The 24,234-nt window shown below is 40.0% G+C and overlaps 1 protein-coding gene across 18 annotated transcripts in view; it reads right to left on the bottom strand.

Moving 5' to 3' along the window:
- The window catches only part of KIAA1217 (KIAA1217 ortholog), a 366,098-nt gene that overhangs the window by 67,341 nt on the left and 274,523 nt on the right, over nt 1-24,234 (bottom strand). For 17 of the 18 annotated variants that reach the window (XR_008731924.1, XR_008731923.1, XM_055708257.1 and 14 more), the window contains 2 exons: nt 13,238-13,436; nt 7,801-7,894 (listed from right to left, as the gene is read on the bottom strand). Coding sequence is in view for 15 of the 18 variants with exons in the window: in XM_055708257.1 (XP_055564232.1) it covers nt 7,801-7,894; nt 13,238-13,436 (293 nt within the window). In the remaining 3 variants the exon portion in view is untranslated. Of the gene's footprint in view, nt 1-2,098; nt 2,423-7,800; nt 7,895-13,237; nt 13,437-24,234 lie in introns of those variants that run through there. The other variant, XM_055708264.1, reaches the window with a different exon arrangement.

Below are 24,234 nucleotides of genomic sequence, written 5' to 3' on the forward strand. Positions count from 1 at the left end.
TGCCAGTTCTGGATTTTTTCAAACCCAGATCTTAACATGTATCCAAGAAAAGACATTTTTACTGCTTATATTTTCAGAAGTCTGATTAGTTTTCCAGAGCCATTGTTAGAAAAAGTACAATCCAACATGCAGAAGAATCAAGGTACTCCAATATGTAGCTGTGTTCTCCTAAACGCAGGTACTGGTTGATACCTCTTTGTTAAAAAACAGATAGGGACAGAATTATTTTCTTTAGTATTTATTACTCTTATCTAGAGGCAGGTAACTACTAATAGACTGAAGTGAAGACTCAGTGGAAAGCAGAGAATTTGGGTCATGATCATGAAGTCTCACATTTTGGATTTGTGAAAAACTTCCTGGGAAAGCTAAAGTCCTGAATGACAAGCAAATGGCAGATTTGAAGAAGAAAAAATATTGCTTCTGCTTCACTTGGGTTCTAGGACCAAAGTGGTACCAAAACATCCACCTCCACAAAGTGATTTTTAACCCCTGTTTGAGTAACAGCTCATTCAGAAAGCTAACTGGAAGTCATAATGCTGGGTTGGACTTTGGCTTACAGGACTGCAGGAATTCAGATAAGCTACCTGGTTTACAAAGGAGGTAAAGGAGGACCTCCCCTCCTAAGAAGGAAGGTCACAGCCATGAGCATTTTTATCATCTGTCAATGTGTTCAGGGAGCTCTGGCAACATCTGACTCCTCCAGCTACTTAGGAATTTCAAGCCAACGGGGGCGGGGTGAGGGTTAAGAAAAGGCAGATTAAAACTTCTACAGACCTGGAACAAGGAAACATTATGTAAAAAGAGGTGGAGTGAGAATAAAACCAGAAACTAGTAGACAATAAAAATGGACTCGGATCCAATCCTTATGTTTTTATGCAGGGCAAGCTCCCACTGAACACAGCAAAAGTTTTGCCTGAGAACCTCAGACTTACTCGAGAGGTAAGACTGCTCATTTTAACAAGGGGCTGAAGAGACCATCACACAAGACAGATCATATGTTTTCATTAAGTAACTTCATCAGCTCCAGGGCAAGCTCTAAGCAAATCTCAACATGAAAGGCAGGCTAGCTTCAATACAGGCCTGTTAGTGTGAAATAAAGAACTCTCCCCCTAAAACTGCACTAAAACAACTATACTGTGGTTGCAAGTTGATCTGTTTCCACAGATGAAACTCTCTGGAGGTTTCCAGGTAACTGGTTTGTGATATCTACCATATGACACTCCGCTTAAACTAACTGGAAGATTACTGCACAGGTGTGGCAAGCTCATGTTCCTTGAACAGCTTACTATCAAGAACATGACACTTTCAATAGCCAGCTTGATAGAAACTTTAAATGTGTCCTCATTATTTGAAAATTTTTAAAAATTATATGTTTTTAAATGTTGGTATAGTAATAGGATCTACACAGTCATTGTATTAAAAAAGCCACAATGCAGCATCCATGCAACTGTAACTCAGGACCTGTATCTTTAAACAGACCAACTTTTTGCCAGACAACATTTTAAATTTAAATATTGTTTTACATGTAGCTACAAAATTATTTTTTCCTTAAAATTCTATCCACTTTCCCACTAATTTAGACTTTACACAGCAGCAGGTATCATGTCTCAAAGGATATATGAATGACAGAGAACAGGTACATTTACAGTCTTTCACCACAGTCTGATTTGATACAGCCACTTCTCAGTGTCTGCAGCTCTATAGTTGCATAAATAATTGGCAACTACTGACAGCCCATTCAAAGCAAAGGCAGTAAAATCCATATCAGTAAAAAAATAAAAAATCCAGAAAATCAGAGACTTCTTTTATATATTTTGCTCAAATCTCAGCAAGATTTGTTATGGCAAGTTGGCAAGTAACTGTTTATGTTTAATATGTAGGTTTGAAACTAGACATAAAATCTGAGAGTAGTTTGGTGATTTACAATTAAACATTTATTTTCTCATATGGCTCAAGGAAGAAGAAACAGCTTTCGTTGTTCTGATTTAAATTCCCAGTTAATCTGAAAATATCTTCTTAAGTTTGGTGGAAAAAAAAAGAAGAAGAAATAGAAGAAAAGAAATTAGATATCTTTCATTATTTATAAGCATCATCTTACCTTACATCTCTTGGTGAATTCCGTTTCTAGACAACTTTGGCAGGTATTTTAATTCAGAATTAGTTTCATCAATACATGCCATTACATCTTCTCTTTAAAATAAACTGCTTTTTCTCTTTTCCTCAGACAAAGTATGTGGGCTAAAGGAGCTGCAGCGTCTCTGTTCAAGAGATTTCACGGACACTCAGAGGCTTTCTTTTTACTGTATGAAAGTTAAATCTGAGTAAGGAAGGCATTTTTCCTGTCCCGGAAATCAGTATAACCAAAACCAATGCTGAGCTAATGAGAAATGTTTCTTCCATGTGTTCTGTTTGGCAGACACTGCAAGTCATATCAAGGAAACACGTGATGTTTATAAATACAATATGGCTCATGTTGTCGTAACCTCTCAATGACAAAAAGAGCATTAGAAAAGGCAGACAGCAAAACAGCAGGAAAGATGAGATTTGTATCATTTGGAAGGTCTCTATCAGATAATAGAGGTATTAGCGTTTGCTTTTCCTTTTTTCTTTTTCCTCCCAAAAGAAAACAAAGTTTTATAGTAATAGGATCAGTAAGGCAAACACATGGCAACTTATATAAATGCTGTCCTATAGGCATCCTAGCACTAAAACGTGTTCATCCAATTTATTGCTTGAATTCTTTTCCAATGAATACTTTTGTTCTAAATACCTCTACGTAGTTTGAGAAGCTGCCTTTTTTTTTTTTTTTTTTTTTTTTTTAAAAGCCAGAGAATGCAATGAACAAATGTAATTTTGGCAGCATTTGCAGCCTTTATGTTTATTGATGTTAAAATCACAAACAGTCCAATGAATAGAAGTTAAACATCTCAAAGAAGCTGGATGTATGTTTTCAGGTACATTAAGAACACAGAGGGATGATCCTGCTTTTATTATCTATCTTTCCTTCAAACCAGCACTAAATTTCAGGCTCCTTGGACACTTTAAATTCTTGGGGAGTTGTCTGAGGGTTTTTAGCACTTATAGGGTTTTTTGAAGCTCACACATTCCATATAACTCTAGAGAGTTAAAATGGTAGCAACCTGCTAGCCAGGCACTTTCAGGGAAAAATGAAAAGTTGCTAGTGCACAATTTTATTAATAAAAGCTAATCAGCACAACAGTTTACCCAGCTTATCAAATGTCTGTCTCATTTTAACGCATCTCCTCCCACTTTGGCAGCCCAAACCCCCATCACTGCCAAGAATGTCATCACCTTTTTGCCATTCTAACTCCCAGAAAATGTGAGTTTCCAGGTACTCCCTACTACCCAAACTCAGCTCTGACTCAACTTGCCCTAATTATTCCTTCTTGGAGAAACTGTCTCTCAAAAAAATTCCAAAACACCTCAAAGTGTAGCTCGATACAACAGCAGCCACAACAAGCATTCTTTGGATATTCTGGCCTCACCCACCCAGGCGGTTTGGGATAAAGCGCTGACCTGCCAAGGGCTTGTGCAAGTCAGGGAATTAAAGAAAAACATGGTGGGTCTAGGACGTTTTAAAACAAAGTGTAACCCACAGACCTGAGGGCAGGTGGTTGGAAAGAGAAAGACTGCCAAGCAAAATAGCCACCAGTCTGTTACAAAGTAAAAATTCCCTCTTGATTCTCAAAACTGGGGGGCAGATGAAGCCCAGAATAAATCACTGCATCAACCAACATTATTACTATCCAACTCTGTCACCAGAAACACAGACACATTGCAATGACAAAAGGGGGCGATTATAACTTAGAATTCTTCCCCTTTCAGGCACTCCATAAAAGGAGGGTGTAGGGAATGAGGACAGAAAATATGCTGTGCATATTTGGTGGGGGAATCGCTTCCACTTGGAGTCATCAGGGGCTCACAGCCCTGGATAAAAGGAGCTGTGACACTTCCAAAGAAATTCAATTCATTCAGCAACATACAAAAATCTGCCATCAGTTCTTTAGTGTCATCTGCTGACGTTCAATCTATACACCGCTGCTGAAGGTGAGAAGCAAGGCAACCCCGACCCTCACCCAGTAACTCTGAGGTGGCCTTTTCCCCTTTGAATCTATGCAAATGACAAATGTTCATTCTAACAGCACAGACCAGCATGGCTGTGTATGTGCACGTACGCTGGAATTCAAAACAACGCCACAGAGAATAAGACGACCATCTAAACATTTGGACATTAGACATTATTTTGTCAAAAGAAAGTATTGTTGCACAGGGGGCTAGAAAGGACTGATAAACATAAAAAGCTCAGGCAAAGGAAGAAATGGATGAAATGCAACAATGTGAAGAAACATTTTTCCAAAGAAAACAGCTGCTACAGATTTTCAGCATACAGTTTGGGAAGGGAATAATCAAAAAAGGAAGAGCACAAACACAAACATTCAGTGACACAGCAGTATGTGGCTACTTCTTGCTTGAACAGTATTCAACGTGGCAAACCTGTCAAACAAATCACACTCTTCAAGGTGTAAAAGGCCACAGTATAGCATCAGCAAGCAAGCAAGGCACTCCAAAGGATTTCAAGAAAAACTGCCCTTTAGAACTTGCTTAGACCCCGAGCAAAATCCCTTTTCTCAAATACAACCCATTCACAAAAATGCATGAAGCAGAGAGGAGACCAGGAAGAATTAATGGACACAAAAACTCAGTGGTTTGATAGGAGATCTGAAATTCACAGAGCCCACATTCTTCTTGCACATTTTGAGTCTTCTTGTCCATATGGGTAATACTTAATACTTCAAGTGTTACTGCCAATTCTTATACAGGTTTCACATCTGTTTGGTAGTTAAAACAGGTGTCCAAGCTGGCAGCTAACATTATTTTCTGAGATGATTTTGGGTCTGTTACATGGAAATGATTATAAATCACAAGAATAGAAGCCTGAACATCATCAAACCCAGGGATAAAGGTTCCAAAGGGACAAGAAGGCAAACAGTAGAAAATTCTGTAAAGGCAAAACTTTCCCAAACCTCAGAAAAACAAAGCTTTAACTCACATATGGCAGGAGATACAACCACACTCACAGTATCACCATGGAAAAATGTACTCACAATGGCTAATTCATAATACTCTAAATACTGTTCTTTCAACCAGTCTGACAATATGCTGCTTTTCTGTAGGTTTTCTGAAACAGTTAACCATGATGCAGAGCACAGTGTTTAGAAGTTACTCGCCACTTCCCACCGCAGTGAATTTAGCACTCATCTCTCACATGAAACTGAAGAACGTCAATTCACCCAAGGCAGAGACGCACAAACATAAAAGGACAGATGAGAAGCAAAGGTTTTTCACAATCTTTTGGGTACCATACAATACCAGTACATAAAATGTATATGTTTCTCACTTAAGTCTCCCTGCATTTCCACCCCCTTTAATCTGGTTTGCTAAGAAAAGAGGGATAGATAATCTATCTATTTTTATTTTTATCTATTTTATTTTGTTTATTAGTGGTTATCTCCCCTGACCTAATAACCTATGAATCTGCAAGCAAATTTCAACCAGATTTAACCAAAAGGTAGAAACCATTAGACTACTATGTCCCTAAAAATTCTGCCAAAGAAGAGATCCACAAGAAAACCCTACAGTACTTCTGCTGAATAAAGGAAAAGTTGCAGTGTGTGCTCCAGCTTTTCAGACTCCAGATGCTGAGCATCAGAGTCTTATTACAATCCTCTACTTTGGGATAAGCCTGCATTAGGATCTAAGTGTTGCTGCGCAAGGAAGAACCCAACCAGAAGACACACATCCTTAGACAAACACATATCATTACTTCTGGAGCTCAAGAAATCACGTTTCCTCACTCATAACTCTGAAGTGCAGAAGTTCACGTAGATCAAAGGGAAGACTTTTTGCATGTTTCTCCACAAAGCCCCTATGAACATCCAGGATCTGACTTCACCTCTCAGACCAGGAAGACAAGAAATTTGCCAATGCAAAGGAAAAGCCAAATGAGAAAATAGCTGGTTTTTTGGATGCACAGAATTTCAAAATGGCATCTTTGACATTTCAGCAGAGGAAAATAAAATATTCTACCATGAAACCACCACCACTTCTGCAGAGGTCATCTCTGTCACCATTGGTTTTGAGTTATGGCCAAAGAGAAGTATTTCAGCCATAATCAGGAGGTGTCAAGAGTGCATATCTTTTGTACAACACAGTATTTTTTAAAAATCAATACAAATTATTATAGTTTTTGCACAGAAGCAGCACCTGTGTTCAAAACAACTGTTAGGAAGAAGGCCAAATAAATGTAGCTAACACAGTAGTTAACCACATCTGAAAACAGGTCTAGAGCACACAAAGCCACAGTAGATACATTCAGCATCTGTTGCACATGGAAGAACAGTACAGCATAACTTTATAAAGCCACCTGCAATTGTTAAATGAGTTAACGTCATAAGGCACAATGATAGCATGTCATGCCTTTGAATATGAATGTGTTGGATACATCCAGTTACTGCTGCAGGAATATAAGTAGGATTGAAGAATTTCAGGACCTTAAAGAAGACACTAAAAACTATCATGTCAGCCCTTTGACGTGCATCTATTTGCTCTCTCATGTTGTGCATGCAGCAGTGTGAATAATAAGGTAATTAGATTTCTGACCTATCAAAAGGACCATTTTATAATTGAAGTACATAAATGAGAGGTGGTTGACAATAGTGCCTGTAAACAAACTATTGCGATCTTTCTAAAATAATGAGGCCCTAAACTGTTGAAACAGCAGAAGTGCTTACAAGAAATATTAATAACAAAGCAGTGAGACATGCTCAGAATTGATAATGAAACGAAGAAGCAAATGTACAATTAAGCAAATTACTTCACAGGAAATTTGCCACACAGTTGAATAAGCTTTGGAGCATACATAAAAGCCACAAAGCAGGGAGAACAGTAGCGACATTCCCTTCTGGCCCCATCAAGCTCATTTGGTTGCACTGTTTCCTGGGGACAGACTAGGATGGGTGGAGAGGAGATGAGGTGTAATCTTACCACCACCACCTGCTGCTTCAACACTAGCTGTGGGTAACACCATGGAAGAGGTGCCCCACAGCTGCATCTCCCGCCCCTCGGCATCAAGGTGGGAGATAAGTCCAGCAAAAGATACAGACGGTGGCAAAGCGAAATCAAATATGTTTCAAATGCCTTCTCTGTAGTTTCCCAATACAAAATGTTCACTTGAAAATGCAAATATACTAGTCCTTGATAAGTATAGGCAGCAAATTTTAGAAAAAGATAAACCCATTTACACCACAATGGGTATTTATCAGAATTTCCTGTTTGAGAAGGTAACTTACAAAGTGTTTCAACAGACTTCAAGCACATCTGCTCAGCCACTGCAAAACAGTCCATGCTGAAGCCTTGCTGGAGCAAACTAACACCATGCCATACTTTGCTGTAAAGGGCTTGGAAACATGAAAAAAGAAGCGGTCTAAACTCTAAACACTATCTGTGTCCCAAAATAAGTAATTAAAGCTATGTTTTGATTCACGTGCTTTAATGCTAGTAAACAAGAACAAAACAAGTTAATGCTCAGGGCAAGTAATTGGAAAAAGCAAAGCAGTTAAGAAACATTACGGCAAGCATTATCAATTCCCTCTCCTGTATGTGTGTCTTACATACACCTTCAGTTTTATGAATTGTTGTGTACATATTACAATTAAGAATTTAAGCTTTTAACATAAAAGCTGTTGGAAAGAGGAATATACATGCAGCATTAGTACTTACCCTTATGTCTCCATTTACAGCTCTGGAAGTGTGATTAAATGCGTGTGCAGGATCTTTGTTGTAAACTTTAAGGAAAGATCGGTCTTGAATATTCCTGGAACCAAAAGAATCAGCAGTGATAACAGATGAAAGTAGTTTTATTTACTTTGTTGTCCAAAAGTTTCTCAGGTAACAGACATAGTAGGTCTGCAGCCGATCTATAAGAAAAACCTAAATGCCATAACTTAGACACACACAAACAAACAAAAGCCTACTTTGATTCTCTTTCCCATGGGAAGTATTCATTCTTTTGCTATAACTCCACACCCATAAAAAATAGATAGTGTTAAGTTTCTTTCAAGATCCTGCCATAGAGTGAAAACACTTTGTAGACAATAGAGCTTCAATATTTACACGGCACTCAAAAGGATTTAGTTAATATTTACATGGTTTATTGTGTACTCAGCCCACGTGAATTTTTGCTATTCTAAGCAGCAATATCAAAAGAAAAGCAGTCTTTCTAACTGCAATTATTCTTGAGGCAATTCTAATTATCAGCTTGTTCACAAACCTGAGAAGAAATCTACAAAAGCTAAAAATTAAGTAGCAGATAAATCCCTCCTCTAAACTTTATCTATAATAAAGACAGGTTTTTAAGAGAAAAAATAGGAATTACAAAAACAAATAAACAAGCAAAAGGTTTGATGAAAGCTACCACAGAAATGGTTTAGATAGGAAGTCCTAAGAGACTATTTTTGTTTAATTTGGACCTAACACTTTGTCATTGATCAGATTAATTTTTCAACTACTGCATTTAGGAAAGTGTTAGATGTCAGTAGTTCTCTATTTTGTTTCAAAACTTACCTTCTAATAATTTTATGGCTTAGACACTTGCACTGAGTTCTGCTGATTTCTTAGCAAGTTGATTTCAGTAGCAAAGCCTCCTATCTACGCTTACATCCTTTCAAAGCTGCAACTCCTTTCATTTCCCATTAGTGATCTCTAGAGAATTCACTTACACATGTGACTGAATTCCTTTCTCCCAGGTGCAGCTACAAGTCTAGTGAACTGATCTTAATCACTGGGATTATCATTTAAAAACAAAGGAAAGGATTCTTGGGCAGATCCAATTTCTTTCTTACAATGTCATCTTACAATCAGTGATTGCTTTGAATGGGTAGCTAGTCAGAACTTGTGCTGCTGTTGTAGATGTCAAGGAGTTATTAAAGAAGCCCCACAGGTTTAAGAGACAGATCAGTGCCTTCTGTTTCAGAACTGTAGGGCTGATGAGAAGTTTAGTATTTATGAGTGTTTACTTGTAGACTACATAGGAAAATAGCTACCTTGTGGCAAGTTCAAGTTCTTCAATTATTTATGGTAACATAAACTGTTTTCCATCTTGCAAACGTGACCCTTTCTCTTTGAGACTTGCACTGGGACTCTCAGTTACCGTTTTCTGCCTCAGACTTGGAAACATGCTCTTTTCAATACAAAGCAAGCTCTCTCATCTTCACTTCTAGAAACAGCATATTATTCATTTAAATACATTTTATCTGCTGTCTTTTCTGTCTGATGGCTATGAGATGATACCTCAACTAACTGGAGTTTGTTTTAAAAGCATTCTTCATAAATATTTCTTGTAGAAACATGACACTTCAAAGTAAAACATTGCTGCAAGGCAAAGCACCGTAATAGAAGGCATTTGATCTCTGAAGTGAATTCTGTTTCACCTCATGTTGCTATTCTAAGATAAACATTACTGATAACAGCTGTATATTACTGTACTTTTATTATTATATTATTTGCATTACTGTAGCTCCCAGATGCTATTGGCATGTTCAAAGGCTTCATTGATCTATGTGTGCTGTATAGATACGCCAGGAATACAACCTCGTCACCAGCTTACAAGGTGAATATAAGACACAAAAGACGAGGATAGCTGTAGAAAGATGAGGGAACAAAAAGAAATGAGAAGACCATAGTCTTTCCAGCCAGAGGAGCAATAAATGGATCCTGAAACCACGGGCATGCTCTGAGTAGGCAGTGCAACAGAGAGAGGGGGAAGGAGACCAACGCAGTGGCTTTGTGGATGCCTGTGAGGACATCTTCCAAGGGTGTTACAGGGCTGCCCAAGAGAGAGCATGAAGGCACTTGTTTGAAAATTAAAGACATGTAGAATGAAAGTTGGCATTATTCACCCAGTGGAAGCAGATGGCACTTGGAACTGAAGAAGAAATGAAAAGTAGCATTGAAGTGGGCTTGGAGGAGCCCTCGTAATGAAGACAAGTAGTTTATATTTAATGAGATGGAAAAGATACAGCCAGAGGACAAATAAAAAAAATGCATGTGAAACAGTCTGCTTGTTGAACTAGGAGAATGATCCCTGTTTCTTTGTTGGAATGGGTAAGAGCAAACCTGTTGCCAGCTGCTGAGAAAAGACCAGTTGCTATTAGAAAGCTGATGAATTAGCAGAGTGTTTTTTTACTGTGTGGTGGGAAAGGAAAGGCTGCATCATAGGGCTGTTACACAGAAAAAAATCTGAGACCTACATTGCATGCAGAGCCCTGAATCATTTTAATAAAAGGACCAGGTTATGCGCTTAAGTAGAAAGATAGTGCTTTGCTCCCAGTGATTAAAAAAAAACACCACAAAGAAAGAAAAGGGGAAGGAGTGTGATGGCCTAATGAAGGAGAATACACTAGGCTGAAACTAATGAGACAATATTAAAAGAGAAGATTAATGTTTTTCTTTGGACGGAAGAGGTAGGATTCATGTCATCCAACTACAGACGTGCACAGGGAAGACATCAACAGCTAGGTTCTCTGGCGTGTATAATTTATCAGACAATTTTATAGGATTATTCACAACCAGCTCAAAATGGGGATACAAAATTCTCCATTTGGTCAGACGAATCACATCCTAAAGGAGCGACAGAAAAATAAATGAGAGAGTCACCCAGGTAACTGATAATTCAACTAATTCATATGGATAAGATGATGGAGACGGGTACAGACAAAGAAAAGGAAGGAGGACAAAGTCCTGGAAAAACACAACAGAAAATCAATGTTTGAGACAAGGACCTTTCAAATGATACGTGAAAGGAGAGAAGAGAGACAGGAAGAAGTCAGGAAAGAACAGCCACTGAAACAAAGGAAGGTCAAGTTTCAAGAAGAAATCAAAAGTACATGAGAGATCTCAGAGAAAAAGGGCATTCACAAAAGATGGCTACTTGGTGACTGACAATTGCAATGGCACAGCAGGGAACAAAAGATGAGTTGGAATTAGAAAAATAAAATCCCAGACAGGTTGGAAATGACAGAATGAGGAGAGTAAAACTCCAGCCAACAGTTGTAGTGGCTGCTCAGTGCAAGAGATAAAGGTGACGGGGTGGGAAGTGGAAACGTATGTTGTGTTCAGGGACAGTTTTGTTGGGAGGCACAGGAACACGTTTGCAGTCTAGAAGTAGGCACTTTAAAAGAGTTATAAGTTAATAAAAAAACAAAGCAAGGGATACGAGGCACAGCAGAACATGAGACAGCCTCCAAGGGAGGTGAAGAACTTGAAGAGTTGACTGCAACACCTTTGTTTAAGACAAGGAAGAAAGAGAAGAATAGAAGGAAGACATGGCAAGCAAAGGAGAGAAAAATTTCATCTCTGAGGGGAGACATGGGCAAGATCTTGTGGAGAGTATGGAACAGAAATGGAGAAATTGCTGTGGAAATTATTCAAAGGCAGTGAAAATGCAGCCAGTAGTGCATACTTTGGACTTCATTAAGCTGGAATTGCTGACGTTTCCTTAGTGAGAAGGGTGGCAAAACTGAAGAAGGGAATTTTGTCGTGGAGGAAGTCAGCTGGGTCATGGGATTTCCTCTAGAAATGCTCTACAATACAGGCATAGGAAAAAAGGAAGCAGATGTTGGGATTGAGCCAGGCCTGAGACTGGCAGAGTGACGCCTGCAATGGGAGCAAGGGAAAAAAAGGTGGAGTGGTATTAAGATAATCAACAACAACATTCTCAGGGGCAGGGAGGAGATGCAGTCATAAACTGTTAGTCTGAAACTCAAGGGAAGATGGAGGGATAAAGTGAGACAGAATGAGCCGATGGGCCAGATGATGGTCACAATGATGCACTTGGCAACAGAGACATAGTAACCCCTATCTTGGTTTAATCAGCTGATCTGATCTTGTGAACAGACTGTTTGATGTGTAAGAAACTTGAGCCCACGGTGAATGATGATGATGCGAAAAATCAGATGGGTCTTAACATAGGCATTACAGTGGTCAAACAGGGGTGTGGGAGTCTTCAAAGCAAGGAAGATAAAAAACCAGAAACTGAAATCCAAGAGGCTGGCTAATGACAAGACACTGGATAGACTGCCTGAGGACAACAAGACACAAGAGAAAATGGAGTGCAGTGCTGTCCAAGGACTAAGAAGAGGAATGGGGGAACTGGAAGTAGCAAGGTTAGAAAAGCTCCAGCTTGCTCTTTTAACTACAAGATGATATGGAGAAGCACCCGACCCACAGGATCTCCAGAAGAAACAAGGCAGCAGCGGACAATTCACTTCTCTTACTTTCACATTATTTTCCTGCACTAGTGGCAGACTGGCAGAGAGTGAACACCTTCTCTGCTTTCTCCTTCATCTTCTTACGCTCCTCTGTCCGTTCTTTTTATCATGGAGCTTCTTATGAAAAGGACTGCACACAGGCCCACCATACCTCCTTGCAGTTTTACAGTGTAACATGGCTGAGGTGTGCCTGAAAGCTTTTTTGCTGCATGATTTGGGACTTTCTAGGGATCCTGAGAACCCTGGTCCTTCTGCTCAAAGAGCACAGACATCAGGACAAAATAAAGAATAGAAAGGTGCACCCAGATGTTAGTCAGATCACTTGTTGACCACGGTCTGAATTAGTGAAGGGAAGTGACTGCATTAATTGCTGCATCCTGACATAAACCAGGAAGGTGATGAGGCTGCTGCAGCAGCAGTCACCAGTGCCACAGATCTTTGGCAGTGTTAGATGATGCACAATTGGCACTGTTGTCAGGACATCTGTGGCATTCATATTTGTAACTTCAGGCTGACAAGGATCAGGCTTTGTGCTACCAGCAAAGAAAAAAAACAGGTTTTCTGTAAATGTTTATTTTGTGTTCTGTATTTTAAATATTTATGTCTCATTTAAAACTCAATAAAATATTAAGTATGTGAACCTGCGTGTATTATATGAATATTTGAACAAGGTATGCCATTTATCAATGGCTTGTGCAACAGATACTGCACCTACAGCTGAAGGCAGTGTCAGACCAGACCTCCCATATTACTCAGATACCACTGAACATGCCTTTATGTGTCAAGCCACTATCTGTCAGATACTTATCAACTCCACTCCTTTTTATTCCGTAAGTGCACCACAAAAAACCAAAACAAAACCCAACAGCTGTAATTCCATGTTTACTTACCTCACATCACACAATTCATAGTATATGTTTCTGCTCTCATCCTTGATGTAAATGGCCACACTGGGCGATTCCAGCATTTTCATCGTCAGTTGCTGAGGGAAGGCACTTACAAAAAGAGCACGAATTGTGTCTGTGCTTGTGATTTCATTCGGCATCCTCAACTGCTTTGTTTCATCTCCATACTGAAGATATAAAACACCTACGAGCAAAATATAATAGCAAGTTACATATCCTGAAGTGTGTAGTAATGATCTGGGTTTCAAAGTCCATGTGGAACGCAGACAAAGCCCATAATGAGAAGAGAAAAATCAAATCACATTCCTTACTCACAAAGCACATACAACATTCTCCTTTTCAACACACCATCGGAATAGAGCGTAAAACAGTGGTATGGTTGTGCCTTGGTAAATATGCTTGCCCCAGTACTGCACTTTGCTGAGAAGCCTTTTACTGATCTTCACTTGGACAAATCAGAAGTTTACCTTAAGAAGGCTAATAGAAAATCCCAAACACACCAAGTCTGCTCTGCAGTGGGTGTTGGTAAATCACAAGGTACATTTTTTAAAGTGGTTGAGGAAGAACATCATCCTTTCATAACACTCAGTTTTCCTTAAACATAAATTTTGCATTTTAGTCTCACACTTATACCCTGCTCCCCACCACCACCACCCCCCAAAAAAAAAAAAAAAATCAAACAAACCCCCCCCCACAAAAACCAACAACAAAATAACCACCACCAAAACCAAAACCAGATTCCCATTTTGGCACTAGGAATTTTATATTCACAATTCAGTTTGCTGGCATTATATAGTATAAAGCCCCAGGTGAAGCTCCTAGCAGGACTCACACAAAAACAAGAACAATTCTGGATCCTTTCAGTTTCACAGCACTGTTAATAGTCATCCTTAGCACTCGAGGAGAAACATGAGTAATCGTAGATGCTGAATTGCAAAATATGGACATCTTATTCACTCAAGACAAAAAGAAGAGCATTCTGCTATAACTAACTCCATTTTCAGGGAATGGGAGGCTGTGAGATGCTCAATAATGGAAAAAGCATGGATAATACAGACCAGGGACTCGGTGAAGAGCTACTACGTACCTCTTCAACAATGCCTGTGTTGGCCCTGCCAGACCTATGCTGATTCCTGCATAACCAGTGGGCACATGTACTCCACTGGCTGGTCCTGCAGAATGAGTGTGACTCATTAGCTTTGCTACAGCCCAGTCCCATGCCATCCCAAGCTACAAAACCCTCCAAGGACTGAAGCACTGAGAAAAGCCATTTCAATCAACAGCAAAAAATCAAACTGGACTTGATGGGATTGACTAGCTCTGACCATGCCAGGCCTGACATGGTCAAGACCAAAGAAGACCAAAAGGTCTTCTTGTGAGTGTTTCTAATGTGGGAAGGCTTATTAGGACCTGCACAGCAGGAAACAGGCTGCCACAGGACTGCAACCAAACTAAGACATGTCCTGGGGTCTACAGCGCTAGGGAGCAGATGCAGAGACAAATGCTCAGCTGAACTACTTTGGATACAGAGGAAACGGGAACGGTTAAGCCCAGTTGAGCACACATACCCAATCCATACTCAAGGCACAGATGTCCTGCCTGAGCATGGACTGCTGAAAGCACACTGTGCTCTTTCTGAGCCATCTCAGGTGTCTCTGTACAACACCACATTGTGTCAGGAAGAAACACCTTTACTCTCTTGCTATCTGTAAGAGATGGAGCAGGTATAGCTTCTGCGGTGGTATAAAAAGACAGTAAAATGGCACACCACAGAATCACAGAACAGCTGAGGTTGGAAGGCACCTCTGGAGGTCATCTGGTCCAAACCCCCCACTCAGGCAGGGATTCCAACAGCCACTTGCCCAGGACTATGTCCAGCTTTTGAATATCTCCAAGGAAGGATATTCCATAGCCTCTCTGGGAAACCTGTGCCAGTGCTCACTCGCCCTCACAGTGAAGTGTTTCCTGATGTTCAGAGGGAACCTCATATTTCAGTTGGTGCCCACTGTCTCTGGTCCTATCACTGGGCATCACTGATAAGAGTCTGGCTCTGTCTTCTTTGCACCTTCCCCTCAGGGAATTTTACGCACTGATGAGATCCCTCTCCTTGAGCCTTCTCAAAGCTGAGCACGTCCAGTTCTCTCAGCCTTTCCTCATAGCAGAAACGGTCCAGTCAGGTTAATCATCCTTGCGGCCCTTCACGGGACTGTTTGCAGTATGTCCATGTCTCTCTTGTACCAAGGAGCCCAGAACTGGACACGGCACTTCAGATGTGGCCTTACCAGTGCTGAGCAGAGGGGAAGGATCACCTCCCTTGACCTGCTGGCAATGCTCTGTCTAATGCAGCCCAGGATACCACTGGCTGTCTTTGCTTGCAAGGGCACATTACATTGCTGGCTCATGTTCAGCTTGGTATCCACCAGGATCCCTGGACCCTTTTCTGCTAACTGCTTTCCAGCTCAGTGGCTCCCAAGATATATTGGTGCATCCACTTTGCCAACATTTAGCAGCCCAGAATGGAGGGGAAAAGAATGTAGAAAAGACAGTGAAATATCACTGAAGTCTATTTCCACCAGCTGCCTGAGAGGCACGACCACAGCTAAATGCTTTGTAAATGGCTCGGCAGCTATCTAGCCATTGGAAAGTACTTGGAAAACAGTATCAGATCTGCTTAAGAACTACCTATTACAGAAACATCTACACTGAATTCACTGCAGCTCATGTATATACATACAATCAAGACAAGTTTTATACCACCCAGTTTGGATGTTGCTAGTGGCACAATGGTAGAAGGACAGCATTCAGGCTGAACTAACTGCTAAAAGTCTTGATTATATTTTCAGGCAGTCTTTGGGACCCAAGCAGATTCTGTGCTGCCATGCCTTTGCATCTACCAATAACGAACACAAGCAGGCTAGAACTAGGCAGAGTATTTTACACAAACTGAATTCACCACAGTAAATGCAGTGTGGATGCAGTGTATGTTGTTCTCCCATGGCCAATACAAACAGGGGGGCTGGGAACAAAGGTCCTCAATGTAGTTACCATCAGTCATCATCAAATCCCCACAAATCACAAAACAGATTTTCACTGCCCTTGTGTCTTGCTTATTTTATCATTTGTTGTGGTGGAATCGCCACCCCTGGAGGTATTTAAAAATTGTGTAGATGCAGTGCTTAGCAGCATGGTTTAGTGGTGGACTTGGCAGTCCTGGGTTAATGGTTGGACTTGATGATCTCAAAGGTCTTTTCCAATCTAAATGATTCTATGATTCACTTGAAAGTCACCAGCAATGGGATGGGCAGTTTATGGTGCTGGGATACAAACACTGAGAAAACACAATGGGAAAAGCTAAGGTCCTAGAATACAGAGGTATTTAATGAAAAGAAGAGAAGGCATTTTAATCTAAGATGAGCCCTACTTTCCCCTTAGTCTTTAGTACTTTTGTTCCTATGCTGTCCATAATTGCTATAGAGGAATGAACACATACATAGTCAGATGCTCCTGCTATCAGTGAATAGATAATTGTGTTTGTACTTAGGGAAGGAAGATGTTAATTTTTCTTAATACTAAACAGACTACTCAACATTACCTAACCATTATTTAACATTAAGCTGCTTTTATAAAATGGAGCTGTTACCTTCATTTTCCTACTATTATCAAGAGCTGATATCACTTCTTTAAGATTGCAATCAGACACTTTACGAATCCTACTACAAACTTCCATTTCCCTTTCACTGGAAAAAAATCAGACTTAAAAGTAACTAGTTTTCTTTCAAAGACTGAGGAAAATTTTCCTAAGAATTTTATTTTAATGCCAATATTTAATGAGTTATTAAAGTATTTTTCTTTTTTTAGTATTTCAATTTGAGACATTATTTATGTTCTTCTAGGTAAAATTTGCTTTCTAGTGCTTATTCAAATAGTCTATGCAGTTAAACATGCTTTAGAATTCAGAAACCAACTATATTTGTAAAAAAATTTAAGTACACATGTTTTTAATGATTGCATTTATTTCACTGTTCCAAGATTTATCCAAAACATACTCATTTTTGATGACAGCTTTCAGTTCTCAGGAAGAACATAAGGAACCTTCTATATTTTGGCATTTGAAACTTTCTCGGATTAAATGGCAAAAAAAGATTCTTTTGGCTAAATATATAAACTTTGTGTATCAGCTTTGCAGTTCTGTGTGACTGTCTCTTCTGCCCCATTTAAAAGTTATCACAGAATGCCGAAAATGCTATTTCTCCATTTCAGATCAGTACAACATGCTGAATATTAAGATCCTGAAACCATTAACACAAAAGAAATGGTAGAGTTGAAAGATCTTCCTTATACACAAGTCTAAATCATTTCAGAACAGCCTTGACTCTGCCTGTCTTCCAATACTCCCACAAAATATTGATCCAAAACAAAATTACAGTTGTCTTTGGGTCTTGGATTTTCAAAGCAAAGATGCATGTTATCCAAAAAGATCATGCCTTAAAATAGACAGCTTTAACATACAAGTCAGAGAAATGTTTTGGCCACAATCTCACTGTACGGGGAAAAGACATTTTCAAAGATAATAAATTCTTTTTTCCTTACTCTCCCTTGAATCACATGCCCTTAAAAAAACTATTGCCTTTTCTCTTGAGTTGTCTGATCTGTATCATGATATAGCAATGCTTTAGGGCATTTCCTATTTGACAAAACTGCTTACTTCTAAAAATCCTGTTTTGGCATCACAAAATAGACTCAAAATCCATTATTTTAAGTCATTGACATTGTTTTTCTCCCACTCATTGCCCAGCTTAAACTCTGAACAGCAGCAATACCCACAGGTCCAACCTCATGGAAGTTGCTGGAGTTCCAAGGTTTGTTTTACCTTCAGCTAAAAAATTACTCCCATGGAGAATTAAAGTTAGAAGAAACAGAATATAACTCAGGCACGGCTGTTGTTAGGGCCAGCCCATGTACCAGCAAAGCTGCTGGAAAGAAAGTTAAGCACAATGGGTGTTAATGTCTCCATGTATGCTGAAGTCCCACTTGCACTTCTGCTTCTATTACAATGGATTTACCTGAAACATAAAGATTGTGCCAAGTTTCATAAAACACAAAAACAGGACTACGAAATGCTCTGCTACTCTATGAAGACAGGTATGAATATCAGTGTGAATGATGAAACTACACCATGCAACTGTTCTGAAAGTGCAAGTCACACAACACCGCAGCTACCACTCCTAGGTGCTCCTGGATACTGCCAGCCCTGGGCTTTCCTACAGCTACAAGGCAAACCGATATTCAGCCTTCCCCTTCAACATGCTGGTAGTTTCAGAAATACTTCTGGAAATTCTCATTTTTCTTTACCCTATGGGCAACAGGCCATGGCATTAAACACAGGCCATACAAAAAAAAACATTTATGTGTAAGCCAGGACTTAGAAACTTAAACCTCTTTACAAATTGCTTCACAACATTCCTGTCAACAGAAAGGTATGTTTTATAGTAGGGGAAATTAAACACCCAAGAGGTGAAAGGACATCTTCAAAGAAAGGTTTACAAGCATAAAACCCAGATCTGATGATGATCATGCCAACACACCACATGATCACCCCTTCCTTCCCTGCATACACAGCTCTTTCAAAAACAAAAGACTTGCTGCTCCCCCGTTACCAAGGATCAGTGACAGAAGGACTTACTATGTCATTTCTCTCAGGGATGGTCTACAGAAAATGCAACACAGTGCAATGAAAGGTACTTTGTTAACCTGATCTACATAGGCATTGCCTCCTGCACAAGCTAAACCCATCAGTGCTGGGTTCAGAGGGCGCACAGAGCAGCCACCCTGCACCTTTAATCCAGCTGGCACAGCTCCGAGGGCTGCCCATGCTGTGGATGCAGCTCACACAGAGGCAGCAGACACGTGACAAGGTGCTCAGCTCAGTTACTGCTGCTGGGCTGTAAAACCCACTTGGCAGCCGAGGACATGCCCACATGGTGTAACGGTGAACCATACCTGAACTCACGGGGTCCAGGCTGGCTTTAGAGCAAGGAGCTGCATGACCAAAATGGCTCAGCCCTGTACCCATACCAGTAAGATCATAACTCCTTAGTTCCAATTCATAAAGGTTTACTCCTTATGGCAAAAGCTAATGTTATGCAGGTGGCATGACACCACCCAGGTCACATCTCTCAGCACCTCCATCTAACACAGAGTGCTGACCTAACCTGGACTAAGCACCACGTTATCGAGGTTATATGGCCAACAGTGGTCTCAGTGCTGGGCAGCTTAGATGAGCTTTAATCACAATGTGCTTTTATTTACAGAACAGGAATTATCCTTACAAGCTGGTTATTTAAGAAAGAAAAACATGGAACCACAAAACAGCAAGGAAAAGTTAAATAACTGACAAATCAAGAAGTTCACAAACATGACAGTCATCTTCTGTGACCTTTACAAATATCACTTAATTCTCTCACACAATGAATTTTAAACGGAAAATACTGCTTCTCACATAATCCTCTCATAATTCTCTTCTCATAATAAAGAAGAGAAAACTGAGGCAGAGGTGTTAAATAACTCCTCAGTGTTATGAAATAAAATAGTCAAAGCTTACACTGGAGTTCACGAGCTTCTTTCCTGTGAAGCTACAGGACTCTGTATAGGCAAGACATTTGCCAATTTCTGCACTGAAAAATCTTACTGACATTTGGCAACACCTTAATCCATGGGCTCCCATCTGAAGAGAAGCATTAACTGATGATAATATCTGTATTTGGCTGATGGGGGATGCTTCTGTGCTGGAGTACAGAAACCTTCCCACAGAACCAGAAACCACTGGCATGAACAAGGCACTGCTACTCCCTTCCAATGCAGCCACTCTATGTATCCTCTGGAAACTTCATGTCCAATTTGAAAGTAATTAGTAAAGCTGGTTGGACTACAACAATCAAAACTTGGATGCATCAGAAGCTCTGAAATGTCTTTAAACCAAAGGTACAAAGCTAGGTATAACAAACAGGGGAGAATATGCACAGGAGGCCTTCAGACCTTGTTAGATGAATAATAATATCCAAAAAGTATATTAGGAATAAGTACAGGATATATAAGGAATGGAAAATTAGGTAAACTAGCAAAGGAAGTTACATCTTGAGGTGAAGAAACGCTGAGGAAAAGTGGTAAGAACTACCAGAAATCAAGCTGAGCTATGTTTTGTAAAGTAAATTAAGTAACACAATGTTGAGTTAGAGGTTGGTCGTCAGATTTCTTTCACTCTTTACCTAACCATCAGTTAACCATATCTTTTTGAGATGATGGACAATCTTTGTCTTTTCATGCCGGTTTAGCTTGATCTTCCAACCTTACGTCCATTGAGTCACTGGCTCTGCCTGCACATTCCCTCTTGCTGAAGTCATCAGCAATGATAACAAGCAAAAGTGAGAAAATGCACCCTTTTTTTCTTCCTCGTATTTATGTTGAATCAAGTTCAGACTTGCATCAGTTTTAAAAACTAAGGATAACTTTCAAAATATTGATGGTAACTATTTTTGCTGGGACAATTCAGGACAATCCAGAGGGGATAACAATAAAAGCTGCCAAGCATTTCATCAAAATCCAGTTTACAATTTACAAAAATGCCAAGATCCTTCCAGTTTTTCTCTGATTTTTGTTTGAGGAAATTGTAATACATAAGACTGTAAGGGCGGCATAGGACCATATTGTTTTCTGCCCCTGCCTCCTGCCCCCAGCTATCAGATAGGCGGAGACAGCACATAGTTGGTGTCCTCATCACCAAATTCTACAAGAGTTATGCAGACACAAGTTTATTGCAGTAACTATTCTTGCAGTGTGGAAGAAATTCCTCAACATGCAGTTCTTCCTTTCCACACCCTGAAGACTTGACTCTCCTATTTCACCACACATATTTTCGACTAGTCTGAGGTCATTGCCATGATCCCTGTGGTATTTCTAGCTTGAAGCTCTTGTACTAGCTTCTATTAGCTACTCCCTGCTGATAATCTGCCCTCCACATTCAGCAAATATCTATAAATATATTTTAACTGTCTTCAAGTACTAAAAGAATCAAAAAGTAGATCTTTTAATGAAATAAAAACAATTACTAATTTTATATAATTTTCTTCCAGAATAGCCTGAAGAGCTTTGCTCAAGGTATTCAGTTGTTTGATAACAATTTCAGTAAAAACAGGAACTGTTTAATTTAGTCCAGTACTACTACTTATTGTTTCATCCTTTTCTGCTATTTACAATGACTTTCTGTAATTCTGCAATAGATTTGTTACTTAATGAAAAAACACATGGAAAATTCAGTAGTGACATAAAATTTCTACCAAAGTGTTACGAGAAATATTTTTAACTGTCACTCAAATACTAACCTTTTCTACAAAAGGATACATTTAGCTGGCTACGAAAAGGCAAAAAACCAAAAGGAAATGGACAATTTTTTCTACCTAAACTGTTATTTGTACTACCTGATTGCAGATAAAACCTATGAAACAGCCTATTGACAAAAGACAACTTTGTCCATGCACCTATGTCAGCAAGTCCATCAAGTGTAGACGGTTACTTCTATCATCTAGAGAGTGTGAGGGAACATTTCAGTTTAACCCAGTTCCCCAGGTGAAAAACAGTGTTCTGGCAGGATGACTTTTGGACAGTAATTGCATCTATACCCTTGCTCTTGCCAGAATAGTCCAACTGAGCAGCAAGACTTTTTCATAACCCTAACCAACAAAACGATGCCACTAAACTTGGAAGAACAGAAAAATCCTATGGTAGTTAATGACAAAATAATACAAAATGATAACTGAGCAACTTAGTGACATTTCTGACTCAGAAATTTCAAGTGTACCAGAGCTATTTTTCAGAGGGCCCATAGCTTCTGCCATGCTGCATTTACTCCAGTTCACATTCACCAATTTAGCGTAGTAAAATGAGAGAACGAGAACTGCACACGAACAGCACAGAACTTGCCTAATCAGGCTCTTGCAGCTGTGCTGCTTTTGCCCACCAGAAGCTGAGTCACTCGCCTCTGAAGAAGCCAGTAAGCCATGCCTACCTGGCTCCCAGCCAAGGGTACCAAGCGGACTAGTCCAATTTCAGAGGACGTATCTGCCAATGACTACATAGACATGTTAAGAATTTATGGACACTGCAAGCAAGTATTTTACATAGGGGCATTTTTGTTGGTAACTTTTAAGGACGCAACAGCAAAAAAAGACAAGAAAACCTAAATTAAATTTACTGGAATACATGTTCTTCCTCTTGAATAAACAGAGAGAGAGAGAGAGCGCGCCTACCCAATTGTATTTCCTTCCTATATAAATCAGCTGTATCAAACACACATTACTTGAATGCTGACTGTTTTTATAAAACCTGTATTTTAGTACTGAACCATGTAGAAGTGATGCATTCAAGGGTAGAATGTGACCTCATAGCCATGGATCATTAATCACCTAGGCCACACATGACTTTGTAGTTTTGCTCCATTTACCAAATTTTCTGTATTTACTGTAGAAATTCTCTTTAATACTTCTGAGGTTATTTCATTTCTAGAGAGTTCACTACTACTGTCAGTAGCAAGTTTAGAGGTTGAGCCATCGGCATGTATAAGCACAGCTGGTTACAGCATCACATCAGGAATCCACCTGCATGGGCTCTAACAAGCAGCTTGACTTTATGTTAAGGCCTACATCAAACAGGATCTTGGACCCATGACCTTATCTAGCATGCTTAAGGAGAGGAATGCCAAAAGGCCATTTGCTGAGCTCATTCCAGTTTGTCATTATCTCTTTACTGGACCTAATACTGCCTGTGCAACCTCACAAATGCTGAGAAAGGGGAATAACCACTGCCCTCAACCTGCCAGCTAAATTTTTCCTATAGCCAGCTACTCAATTGTCACTGTTGTCAAGGGCACACATAATCACCTTGTTGTCAGACCCAAAGTCCTTTCTGCAAAGCTGCTCCCAAGCCAGTCTGTCCCTGCCTACGTTGCCGCTCAGGGCCATTCTGTCCCTGCCTGATAGACTACATTTGCCTCTGTGGACTTCATGAAGTTCCTGCTAGCCCACTCCTCTGGCTCACCGGGGTACCAGTGAGTGGCTGGCTGATCCTCCAGCATGTTAAAAGCTCTCCCAACAGCCAAGTTGATGATGTTAAAAAGTACTGGCCCAGATTCCACCCCTAAGGAAGACCACCGAAAACCAGCTGCCTGTTAGACCCGAAAGCATTAAGCGCTACTCACTTGAAGGCCACCCGTATCTCCCCTATGTGGCTTCAGGAAGGCTATGAGACACGTGAAAGGCCTTGCTAAAGCAAAGATAAACACCACCCATTGCTCTGCCCTCATACCCACAGACGGTTTACTCATCATGGAAAGGGACTGGGTAGAAGCAATGGTACCAAGTGCCTGTCTTCTATGAAAAAGTTGAGCAGTTAAGAATTTATCCAGAAGGGCTCCCATCTTGAGAGTTGCTCAGACCATTTCCCGGGTTGTCCCAATCAGCAAGCTATGAGCAAGCCTCTGATACAGTGATTATCCTCTTACCCTGTTTAAATCGGGCTACTCTATAGCCAAAAATGCAAAAGAGGGAGAGAGAATGAGCACAAAAACAAGCCTTATATGATACCACAGATTACAGTATTCCCCTTTGAGAACAGAAACCTGAACTCAGGCCCAGCATAGTAACTATGCATTAGAATCACTACCTAAATATAGAAATAGTATTGGGAACAATGACTAAATCCAAGAGCTGCCCTCAATTCAGGGATCTGCTGTCAGCACTGGCAGCAAATCCTAAATACACAGTGCTGAGGGACAGGCTCTCCTGTTCTCCACTCAGCCAAAACCTTGCACTTCTTGCAACGGATGGAATTGCAATACGCTTTTTTCTTTGCCTGCTCACATGCAAATGGAAGGGTTTGGCATTTGTGTAACTTACTGTATTAGAGGTAGACTTACAAATTTTACTTAACAT

The sequence above is a fragment of the Falco cherrug genome, chromosome 4 (assembly GCF_023634085.1).
Source record: "Falco cherrug isolate bFalChe1 chromosome 4, bFalChe1.pri, whole genome shotgun sequence".
Lineage (NCBI taxonomy): Eukaryota > Metazoa > Chordata > Aves > Falconiformes > Falconidae > Falco > Falco cherrug.